General features: G+C 39.5%; 2 protein-coding genes across 2 annotated transcripts in view; both read left to right on the top strand.

Moving 5' to 3' along the window:
* The window catches only part of LOC107758712 (vam6/Vps39-like protein), a 41,577-nt gene extending 37,569 nt beyond the window's left edge, over positions 1–4,008 (top strand). The window contains exon 26 of the mRNA XM_016576512.1: positions 2,847–4,008. Coding sequence (XP_016431998.1) covers positions 2,847–2,925 — 79 coding nt within the window. The 3' untranslated portion in view covers positions 2,926–4,008. The remainder of the gene's footprint in view (positions 1–2,846) is intronic.
* Positions 4,009–9,170: 5,162 nt separating this feature from the next.
* Positions 9,171–12,648, top strand: part of LOC107758711 (polypeptide N-acetylgalactosaminyltransferase 16-like) — a 71,060-nt gene continuing 67,582 nt past the window's right edge. Inside the window, exon 1 of the mRNA XM_016576511.1 lies at positions 9,171–9,418. Within this exon, the coding sequence (XP_016431997.1) occupies positions 9,242–9,418 (177 nt within the window). The 5' untranslated portion in view covers positions 9,171–9,241. The remainder of the gene's footprint in view (positions 9,419–12,648) is intronic.

The raw sequence follows: 12,648 nt of genomic DNA, 5'->3' as shown, positions 1-12,648 counted from the left end.
TTTGAGCTCAGAGAGACAGTTAAGCAGAAAGGACCTGAGCCTGCAATGCAGGGACGTCCAGGTTGTAGAACCTGACTAAGGTGGACGGTGAGGAGATTGGTTCGGGCGGCGGGTTGCTGTGAAGGGACCCGGGGCTCGCCGTGTTTGGAAGAGGAAATTTGCTCTCTTTTTGAGTATGTTTGTGTTTTATTTTGTCCGCTATCACAGCGGTTGTACACTTGGGCGCTAGAACGGGCCCTTTGCATGCAATAAACACATTTTTCCCAGCACCCGGAACTAGACGGGGCGACTGGGAACATATACGAGGCAGTTTGGGGGGTGGTCCGGCCACAGCGAGACTTTGACCCCTCCTCTTCCTTCCAGAGGGATCAGGATGGCTTCTGAGGCGTAGGGTCCAGCACAATCTTGGACCCTGGCGCTTCGGGAAAGGGTAGCGCTTTGCAGAGCGCGAGTGCTGCCTGGGCTCAGGGCTCCTGGTCCTCCTGCAAGGGGGGGAGCGCAGAGAGCGTGATTACTTGTGCTCTGAATGGGGTAGAGAGCACCTTAGGTACGTAACCATGCCTAGGCTTCAGGACGACATTGGAGTCGTTAGGCCAGAATTCAATGCAGGAGGGGCTCACAGAGAGCGCCTGTAAATCTCCAACTCGCTTAAGAGCGCGAGTGCTGCCTGGGCTCAGGCCGTGCAGAGGGCTGAGTTACAGGAGGCGTAGTCTTAACTGGCTGTTGAGTCGACGCCGGCTTGGGGCGACTGGCAGCAGCTGCAGAACTGGAACGCTTCGGCAGGAAGTGTTGCATGGCTTGGGACGACTTCTGTGCAGCCGTGAAACGCTCGGCGAACCCTTCCACAGCAGGTCCGAAAAGGCCAGTGGGGGTCTAGCACCACTCAAGGAAGATGGTTTTATCCGCTTCTTTGATCTCCGTCAAATTCAGCCATAAGTGGCGTTCCAGCACCACCAGGCTGGCCATCGACCTCCCAATGGCCTGTGCAGTCGTCTTTGGGGCGTGCAGGGCCAGATCGGTGGCGCTGCGCAGCTCTCTGAATGCTGCAGAGTGTTCTGGCCCAGACTCATCCATGGCCAAAAATCGAACAACGAGGTTGTTCCTTCCGACCGATATCCCGTCTATAGGAGCATGAAAAGCTGCTATAGCCGCCACATAGACCTTAAGAGTGGAGGGGGTGCGACCCTTATCCAACAGCTCTTGAAGGAAGGACAATATCGAAGATATGTGGATGGATCTTCACCGCGGTTCGTGCACCAAGCGGTGAAGACCGACCATTTGAGAGCATAGAGGTGCCTTGTGGACGGGGCTCTAGCCTGAGAAATGGTATTTAAATGGTATTTAGCCTGAGAAATGGTTCATAGGCTCCCATCGAGAGGCCATAAGTGTAGGGCCCACAACTTGGGTTTGGGGTGCCATATCGAGCAGCTGCAGAACTGGAACGCTTCGGCAGGAAGTGTCGCATGGCTTGGGACGACTTCTGTGCAGCCGTGAAACGCTCGGCGAACCCTTCCACAGCAGGTCCGAAAAGGCCAGTGGCGTTCTAGCACCACCAGGCTGGCCATCGACCTCCCAATGGCCTGTGCAGTCGTCTTTGTGGCGCGAAGGGCCAAATCGGTAGCGCTGCGCAGCTCTCTGAACGCTGCAGAGTGTTCTGGCCCAGACTCAGCCATGGCGCGAAGGAGCTTCGCCTGGTACACTTGGAGCACCGCCATAGAGTGTAACGCAGACGCAGCCTGGCCCGGCCCGCCGAGATGTAAGCACGACCAGCGAGGGCTGAAGTCGTTCGGCAGGGCTTCGAGGGATGAGCGGCCTTTGCCTTCCATCCGATGGCAGCGGGGGGGCAGAGGTGTGCAGCCACCGCTTCGTCCAGAGGAGGCAGCTTATCGTAGCCCTTCTGTGCAGCGCCGTCGACCGTAGTGAGGGCGGGAGAGACAGAGGAGCGTAAACGAGCTGAGTAGGGGGCGCGCCACGACTTCGTCAGCTCGTCGTGAACCTCTGGGAAGAAGGGCGCAGCTCGCTGAGGAGGGGTCTGGCGGCGTCCCGGCATCCATACATCATAAAAAGTGCTCCACATAAAGATTTGCTTCTGAATTTGATTTGCTTCTGAAGGCCTTTATTAACCCTCTGGAGCCGTGTGGGACACTTTTTATGATGGATTTGTGCGCTTTATTGGGCTTCAAAATCTCGACCCCCATTCACTGCCATTATAAAGCTTGGAAGAGCCAGAACATTTTTTTTATTTGGCCAATCACAACGCACTGGATAGCTGGCTAATCAGAGCACACCTCGCTTTTCAGACCGATTAGTTTTGTAAAAATCGACGCGTTTCAAAAAGGCGGGGCATAGAGGAGAAACAATAATGTACAGTATGTGAAAAATAATGTTTTTTTTTAACTTTAAACCGCATAAACACATTTCATTACACCAAATACACAAAATAATGTTCTTTTTAGCAGCATCATATGACCCCTTTAAAGGTTTATAAGTTATTGTTAAAATTTCCCTATGGAGAACATGAATGGAGCTTTTACTGCCAGACCCTGACTGTTAGGGTTCCACCAATCAGAGAAGAGATAGTCTTACCATAGAGGTAGTAATTAATAACATAATTGAGTCATTAATTTTTTTTTTTTTTATGTTCCTGAAATCACTGTCTGTAATGCTGTGCTTCACCTCTACAAGCTTGTCGCTCTTTATTAAAGAATGAGTCTGAAAAACTCTTCCAAAAACAAGCCGCTGATCAAGTGTGCAGTTTCACTCTATTAGTGCTAACTATGATGTAGGGACTGTTTGAGGAATTTACTGTATGAATATTTACATTTCTGTGTCCTCTTCATATCCAGTGCCTTTGCCAGGTATCCAAACGGAGTGGTGGTTCACTACTTCTGCTGTAAAGATCGCAGCGTGTGTCCAGCGGAGTAGTCAAGCCTGCAGTCCGGAGACGCCGGAAACACCAAACACACTGAGCACAGAGAGCTCGGCAAACGTGACGCGTCTGTGTGAAAACGCCAACGAAGGAAACCACTCTCTCTTTCTATTTCTCTCACTCTTTCCAGTGGAATGGAAAAGCCGACACGTCTGTCTGATGAAAATAAATCAACTTCCAAAGTAAAAAAAAACTATGGACAGTGAGACTAAATTCAGATTTGTAAAGTGTATTACTTTGAAAGCTTTGCCTGAATGCACAACACAGACCCTGGCGTCTCTCTTTCCCCTGAGAAGCACTTATTCCCTCACATCCCACCTTTTCTTCTTTGCGTACAGTGCAGCTTTTCATTCAACATGACGCTTTGTCCAATGCCTTTAGTGGCGAGGAAAGGCCTGTGTTTATGTGCACCTTCAGGTGTTCAGGACTGTTACTCTGAGCTGCTCTGCTTCACTCTGTTAGCCTGAGATGAAATCAGACTCCAGATAAAAACCTTAATGTGGCCCCTCTACAGAAAGGTCAGCACTGGCGCGCACACTGCAGATCATTTACAGTCAAATACTGGCGACAGGGTTGTCCTAATGTTAATTACAAGTTATATATAGACAAAATGCTGTATTTTTAGTAATACGGTAGTTTACCAAATGCATTTACCAGTGTAATACTGTAATTTTTTCCACTAAATTGCAGTCTGGTAAATTACTGTATTATTAAAAATACAGTATTTTTCTGCATTCTGAAATAATTCAATTACAATAACTGGCTGGCAACTTCTGGCGTAGCTATATTTTACTGTAAATTTCACAGTGTTTTTCTGCTATAGGCTGTCAGATGGAAAGACGAATGCTTCCTCTAGTTTCTAAGATAACTTGTTTACGGCTAGAAGTCTGGATGTGTATGTTTTTTAACAAAGGAGTGTCATCTAATGTTTCTAGTGGTTTGGGTTGTATGAGGGTTTGGAGAGCGGAGCGGTGACTCTACAATCACTGTAGCATGCCACTTTTTCTCTTCTGGTTACTTGAGTGTAGGGCTGTGCAATTAATCTCATGCGATTGTCATGCGCATCTCATCAGTAAAGCCGGTTCCGTGATTAGTAGTAAATCTCCATCACCTGCTTTCAAATGGAGCGGCATTTACTACACAGAGCCGTAGTTCACTGACAATTAGGCAATATCGAGTTCATTATTGCAAATCGAATCGCCTGCGATAATGAACGTGATATTGCATAGCTTGTCAGTGAACTACGGCTCTGTGTAGTAAATGCCGCTCCATCTGAAAGCAGGTGATGGAGATTTACTACTAATCACGGAACCGGCTTTACTGACGAGATGCGCATGACAGTCGCATGCGATTAATTGCACAGCCCTACTTGAGTGGCTTTAATTTATTATTAACACGCTGTCTTTACTGTTAGGAATGTTTCACCTATGTGTGCAGTCGTGTCGCCCAAACAGGCTGCAGTATTTTTTGGCTTTCTAATACATCTGTCCAATTAACACTGTTGTCAGATGCTTGTGCTTTCAGTTAACTGTAAACCATGAGCTGAACTGTTGCTCAAACAAAGGCACGCTTACATTGAACCTTTGTAACAGGCCTGAAATGTATTGGTTGAAATGGATGTGACTGTGTAGATTGTACATTAATTCTGAGGTGAAAGACAAATCTAATAAACATGCATCTTCTATTAAGTGCAGTGTGGTTTGTTTAAACTGTTTGTTAATATTTTAAATTAGGTTTTATTTTATATATTTTGTTTTTAGTTTAAATTGAATTTAAGTTTTAGTAATTATTGTGTGTTTGTGTGTGTGTGTCTATAATATGGTTATTAATTTGTTTTTGGTTTTTATTCTTATTTAAGTTTTAGTTATTTAAGTACATTAACTTATAAAAAATAATTCCAGCTCATTTTCATTAAGTAATATGTTGTTATACTTTAGATCAAGTAACAAAAGTTTTTTATGGATTTTAATTTTTAATTTTATATTTTATGTTTTCACTTTAATTTTAAGGTTTTAAAAATGTTGTAATGTTTTTGTAATTTTTTTTTTGTCTGTGCCGTTTTTGACTTTTTATTTCAGTTTTAGTTTGTTAGTACACCAAAGTTAGACCAAGTTAGTTTTAGCTTTAGTTAACTATAATAACTTTGATTCTGAGAACAATTATGATTTGTTGTGTAATTGGCAATGACCAGGTCACACGCTAAGCTCAAAAGCCAAGGTCAAAGAGCTAACAAAACAACACCGGCTTGAGCAGCAGAACCAGCACATGCTACAAAGCACAGATACTCTGAGCCTCTGCTCCTTCCAAGATGCTGCTAAAGCCTCATCATTCTGCTACACTACATGAGTCACGCTGAGGAGGAGCCAGTCATCTCACATCAAACCTTGGCAGATAGTTGCTAAATCTTGCTTATTTGAAACACTGAACGTGAACTTTTGATTGCACCACCAAGTCCTCTCTCAGTGTTTTTATTGTGTTTGGAGGCTGCTGCTTGCGAGAATGTTATCTTTGCAGTGCAGCAGTCAAAAAAGTCCTGCAGATATAATACTAGAATACTAGAAGCTGACTCTAGTCAGGAACTGTAAAAACACTGTAGACGCACAGTCAAGGGCGACTTAAAAAAAAAAAAAGATTGTAATTTTGACATTAAAACTGTTAAAAACGCTGCATTAAAAACCTCTTAACTGATTAACGGTTAATTTCCCTTTATATTATGAAAAACTAATAAATGGGACACTCATCATTCTGCTACACTACATGAGTCACGCTGAGGAGGAGCCAGTCATCTCACATCAAACCTTGGCAGATAGTTGCTAAATCTTGCTTATTTGAAACACTGAACGTGAACTTTTGATTGCACCACCAAGTCCTCTCTCAGTGTTTTTATTGTGTTTGGAGGCTGCTGCTTGCGAGAATGTTATCTTTGCAGTGCAGCAGTCAAAAAAGTCCTGCAGATATAATACTAGAAGCTGACTCTAGTCAGGAACTGTAAAAACACTGTAGACACACAGTCAAGGGCGACTTAAAAAAAAAAAAAGATTGTAATTTTGACATTAAAACACTGTTAAAAACGCTGCATTAAAAACCTCTTAACTGATTAACGGTTAATTTCCCTTTATATTATGAAAAACTAATAAATGGGACATTTCATGAAATGTTACAGTAAATACTGATAAATCTACAGTTTTGGAAGTGAAAAAGTCATTTAAAATTGTTATTTTATAATTTACAGTGTATCATGAAAAGCACTATACAAATAAATGTGAATTGTATTGAATTGAACAGTGAAAACCTGTAATTTGACATTCCCAGAATTCCCTGCATGACACCTCACATTTTATTGTCTTTCACTGAAATAACCATTTCCTCTTAGTATATATGAATATATCATATCATATATATATATATATATATATACACTGTATATTGCATTATTTTCTTGTGTGTATGACACCATGCACCTTCCATATATTAGTATTTACTTCAGCTTGTAGAAAAGTTATTTGTGATTAACTTTGATGCACATTGCAGTACGGTTGCTAGGGTGTTGTGGGTGTTTTTTTTTGTTTTTTTTTTAATTTTCAAAAAGCCAAGGTCAAAGAGCTAACAAAACAACACCGGCTTGAGCAGCAGAACCAGCACATGCTACAAAGCACAGATACTCTGAGCCTCTGCTCCTTCCAAGATGCTGCTAAAGCCTCATCATTCTGCTACACTACATGAGTCACGCTGAGGAGGAGCCAGTCATCTCACATCAAACCTTGGCAGATAGTTGCTAAATCTTGCTTATTTGAAACACTGAACGTGAACTTTTGATTGCACCACCAAGTCCTCTCTCAGTGTTTTTATTGTGTTTGGAGGCTGCTGCTTGCGAGAATGTTATCTTTGCAGTGCAGCAGTCAAAAAAGTCCTGCAGATATAATACTAGAATACTAGAAGCTGACTCTAGTCAGGAACTGTAAAAACACTGTAGACGCACAGTCAAGGGCGACTTAAAAAAAAAAAAAGATTGTAATTTTGACATTAAAACACTGTTAAAAACGCTGCATTAAAAACCTCTTAACTGATTAACGGTTAATTTCCCTTTATATTATGAAAAACTAATAAATGGGACATTTCATGAAATGTTACAGTAAATACTGATAAATCTACAGTTTTGGAAGTGAAAAAGTCATTTAAAATTGTTATTTTATAATTTACAGTGTATCATGAAAAGCACTATACAAATAAATGTGAATTGTATTGAATTGAACAGTGAAAACCTGTAATTTGACATTCCCAGAATTCCCTGCATGACACCTCACATTTTATTGTCTTTCACTGAAATAACCATTTCCTCTTAGTATATATGAATATATCATATCATATATATATATATATATATATACACTGTATATTGCATTATTTTCTTGTGTGTATGACACCATGCACCTTCCATATATTAGTATTTACTTCAGCTTGTAGAAAAGTTATTTGTGATTAACTTTGATGCACATTGCAGTACGGTTGCTAGGGTGTTGTGGGTGTTTTTTTTTTGTTTTTTTTTTAATTTTCAAAAACAGAAGACAAGAATTTCTGCACACTTGAGCCAGCAGAAGAGAAAGCGAGAAAGGAAAGGAGATCTTTGTGTGCTGACACAAGGCTTGTGAATGTCGGCTGTGGCTCTGCTTCATGCGCTTCATTCTGGAGACTCCAGGATCAGGTGGGTCTTGTTGATCCTTTCAGCTTCTAGAGGAGTGGGAGAACAGCGGAGAAAATCACAGATGTTACACTCATCAATACATTGTAAAAGTGCACAGAGCTGATGTAAAGAGCTGAGCTCCAGCAGACTCACAACATCACGAAAACAAAAAATCTGCTCTGAAATAATCTTACAGTCCAATCTAGCAGATGTTAACATTTCAAATGGATAGTTCTGCTTCTGAATGTTGATTTGATCATACAGCATTAGTTGTGCTTAAATACACAATATTTTAATGGATATAAGATGGTTGGTTGGAGAGCAGGGTGCTGATGTAGAAAAATCAACAAATGGAGCGGATTGTATTTGATTTGAAAAAGCATTGAATCATTTTTCCATGGATTTAATTTATTGTGTTTCCGCTTTTCTTGTCATTTTTAATATTAGTATTGTGTATCCCTCTTTAAAAGGTTTCCTTGACGCAAATGCCTGGCTATTTTCTCTTAGATATCAGTATATTAGATGAGACCAATTTAGTACACATCTGGATTTTTTTTTTTTTTTTGCCTTTGTAACATTATGCAATGTTAATTTAATCTGAAAAACAGCTGTGGCACATTATCAGAGCTGTTGATGGGCTGTAATGATCTCATTCGAGAAAAGAGACCGGTTTTGGACTGCCAGAGCAGCTATCTGGAGTTAGATCCTGCTGATGTGCAACAACCTGTAACCTGCCCCGACAGCCTGATTTTTAAATGTAATATAACATTACATAATAGTACTGCTTTTACTGGATCACTTAAATGCAGCATTGGTGAAAACATTTAATTAAAACATTTCAAAATCTTGAATTTTAGTGTATATTTGAAATACTGATCTATTAAGCATTATATATTGTTTGTTGATGTCATTAATATGCATTTTATACAGGGTAGTGTACATAATGTAACAAAATTAACATAGCATGAAATGAAATGATAAATTTTTTTTAGAATATGTTATATTAGAAATCTAAGTTTATCAATAACATTTTGACTGACTCTAACGCTTTCTGAATGATATCTTAAGCTAAACCTGCAACACTACTTATATATGACCCATTTTTGCATATTTTGTCTTTACATTTTAGACATTTTGTCTAATTCTCTGGCAACCAGGTTACAAAATTGTGAATGTCTTACAGATCTTCTTTATGCGCCAAGAGCTTGTAACACTCCAAAGAGAAAGGAAAAACTGAAATCCCATCATATGACCCCTTTAAAATGAATAGGAAATAAAGCAGCTTTTGTTTACTTTCAATCAGTCGCATTTATTGTATCTGAACCACCCTTTCAACAATCATTTGTTGAAAAAGAAAAAGAAAGAACGGACAAAGGATAGCTGTGTTTAAGAGTTTAAATAGAATGTCATGATAATAATAAACCGTACACATGGTAAAAACACTTTAGTTTGTTTTCAACAACTAACTGTAGTGTCGCACCGATGATGTCGCTCGATTATTGGCGCAGTTTCACTGTTACAGTGAAGTGATGTGTGAGGAGAGACGGGCTCTAGGACCTGAGTGTCATCATCATCACCGCCGACAGCACATCACACACTCGGAGCGGGTCGCCAAGCGCTCAGAGCCGCTCATGATGCGCAGGATTCGGGCCAACGCCATCCTCATCCTCACCGTGGCCTGGATCCTCGGCACCTTCTATTACCTGTGGCAGGACAGCAAACCTTCCTCCTCCTCCTCGTCGTCGGGCTCCCAGCTGAAGAACCACGGGCAGAAAGGGAGGCTGGAGGAGCGCACTCTTCCTCTGATCGTGAGTGATGATGATGATGATGATGATGATGGGCTGCGTGCTGATCACTGCTGTAATGCATGTGTTTATCTGTGTTTCTGTGATAATGTCTTGAGCTGATGTATGGAGCCAGTGTGTGTGTGTGTGTGTCAGGTGCATGTAAGAGGCTTTTCCTTAATCCAGCTGCAGGTGTGTGTGTGTGTGTGTGTGTGTGTGTTTGTGTGATCCATGTGTTTTCTTTGTTAGGATTTAACCTACTCTAAACTGTTCAGGCTATCAATAACATCCCGTGTCCCTTATCAGTAATCCAACAGAAATGTAATCAGACATATGCTCTGGATTCACATTGGGATTCAAATTAAAATTTGGAACTAGTTCTAACAGAGTATTTTTATTCTAGATGCCAGCATTCCAAAAACTAGATATTTTAGAACATCAAATTCACGGTATTTAGATTACTGGGGGAAAATGTTCAAACTTAACCCTGTATAGCCTGACATATGAAATAATAGTCAGAATACGGGAGGAAAAAACTGTTCAGTTTTATTTAGAAGTACAAACTGAGTAAAAATACGCAAGTTGGTGCAGATGCAGATATTTATGTGACCAAAAAGTACGATGGAATTCTGATAGCTTGTAAATCAGTGAGATCTTTATAACAGTACAGCAGATACTTACATAAAATGATATATCAGCCGTCACTCTATAGAATATTTCTTAGTCAGATTCAAAACATATAGTACAATGCAACGCAATGATGATTGAGAGATGAACAAATAAATGTTTCTCAAAAGCCTGATGATCAGATTTGAGACTCACATTTGAACATGATTTTTCTAAAAAAATGATGTCAAGTAAAAAAAATGTGCATCTTGAAATATTACTAACAACATGAGAAGTTATTCTTATAAAAATCAGTAAAGATTTGACGAGCTGAAGGTGTACGTTTGTACAATTATACTAAAAGAGCTTTTACTAGAGAAAAAAGTCTAAACTATCAATCAGACGACAGAAGGCATGGTGTAGATTGTGTGTGAAACAGGTTTAACGGCAAAGTTTTGATCATGTTATTAGACATTTTACTATCAAATATGATACAGTAGGATACAATTAATTAATATAAAATACTGCCAAATCTGACTGAAGATATAACCGGTGTTGATATTGTTGAGAAAGCTCTGCTTTATTCATTTTCAAATGCGTAACTCAGATTCATACTGACTAATTTAAATTGACAAAACTAGGCTGATTGAGTCGAATCATTATGATTTTGCAGATATTTTCCAGGCGATCTGAGTCATCATCTGTGCTCTACAGCTGTTTGTTGTTTGTTTTGCTTCTCACAGTTTGACTCCACATTCATCAGGTAGAGAGCAAACGCTCCGGTTTTACTCCTCAGACTTCTGCTGGCTTCCAAAAAGAATGCGTAATATGCAACGTTTTGTGATTTTTGTTGAAATGATTCTACACATGCAGAAATATCACAGAATCAATGCATGCATGTGAGCACTGGAAGAATCAAGATCAAACATCAGGAGAGGCAGTGCTGCGTCCCTGAACTGTGTCCTGAGCTCCATGGCAACCGAGCATCACTCTGTAAAGCACAGGAGACACGTGACGCCACCAGTGTCACCAAAACCACATCGCTATGTGTTTATCAATGCTCTCTATTAAAACCTGTTATCCTGCAGCCTTGGACAAAATGATCTACAGCAGAAAAAAACTATCAGTAGTTTATCATCAGTTAACACATGTATTTTCACCACTGGTTTCAGAATAATTACAGATCATTCTTAGGTAAGATGGACTGTTTAATGGCAATTTCCACTACACTGATCTCTATAATATCACATTAAGTGAGTGGGATGGCTAATATATATATTATATATATTATATATATTTATATTGGCTAATGCAATTTAATAACAGCAACTGTGATGTACAGATATGTGCTGAAATTTAATGAAAATGTTTTCATTTACCAAAAAAAAAAAACGTTTTGAATGATTCAATATTTGACAAAATAATAATAATAATAATAATAATTAGTAGTAGTAGTAAATATAAAAATAAACAAAAAATATTACTATGTTTTACAGTCAAATTAAAAATGGATCATTTAAGAAAAATAATATAATTTTAGAAGTAGTAGTAGTAATAATAATAATAATCATTTTATTTTACATTAAAACAATAACATTAAAATACTAATATGTATGGCTCTTTTAATTTATTCGTTTTCAAATATTAAACCATCAAACTTTTATTTTGACTGAAAACTGCAGGAAGCCTTTTTTTATTTATATTTATATAGTTCACTGACTATAGTATGGAAGTCCATTTCTGCCACAGGATAACAAATGAAACAAGGTAATTACAACTTTTTTTATCTCACATTTCAGACTTTTTTTATTCCAATTCTGAGATATAGGAATTGTGAGATATAAAGTCAGAATTGCAAGATGTAGCATTGTTTTTTTTATCCCATGGCAGAAACAAGCTTCCATACTATAGTCAGTGAATAGTGGATTACTGTAAAGCCTGCAGTTTTATAGCAGAGAAAATCTGTAAGGTGATGGCGTTTGGCATAACTTTCACATCTGAGGCATGTGTCCGTATCTGAAACAAGCATCTGTACTGTTGCATTACTATAGGGTATTGGTAGATTTTGTAACCGACTCTAGAAAGCGCTAACGCTACCGTCAGTGAATGCTGATCACCTTAAAATGCTAAACTATTAGAGCCTTGCAGTCACATCAGTCCATCACTAATAAGCATTCAGCAGTGCTGGTCTTGTCCTCATAATAGGCATTAGCTGACCGCTGTGAAGTGATAGTAATTCTCTACTTTAGCTCCAGGAATCCCGCTATCCATTAGCCTGCTTTTATATCTGATCTACCCTTGTATTTGTGCCTCTACCTGTAAAATAAGATGAAACGATTGTCCGCTCTACCATGAGCCCTTTCACTCTATTAATGACAGAAGACCTGAAAGAAAAGGATAGCCTATGTGTGTACACTGTAAAAAATGACCGTGAATTTAACGGTAAAAGACTGTAAAAATGCTACAGTAAAAACCTGTTAAATGGTTAACGGTAAATTCCCCTACTATATACGGTGACAAACTGTATTGGACATTACATGTAATTTTACGGTAGTATACCGTTTTAGGAAGTGAAAAAGACCGTATAATTTACAGGGAATAACCGTAAATTGACATTCCCAGAATTCCCTGCATTACATTTCAAATTT

The sequence above is a fragment of the Sinocyclocheilus rhinocerous genome, unplaced genomic scaffold (genome assembly GCF_001515625.1).
Source record: "Sinocyclocheilus rhinocerous isolate Xijiao unplaced genomic scaffold, SAMN03320098_v1.1 scaffold2882, whole genome shotgun sequence".
Classification (NCBI taxonomy): Eukaryota; Metazoa; Chordata; class Actinopteri; order Cypriniformes; family Cyprinidae; genus Sinocyclocheilus; species Sinocyclocheilus rhinocerous.
The sequence above is the reverse complement of the archived record's forward strand: the minus strand, read 5'-3'. Positions and strand labels throughout refer to the sequence as shown.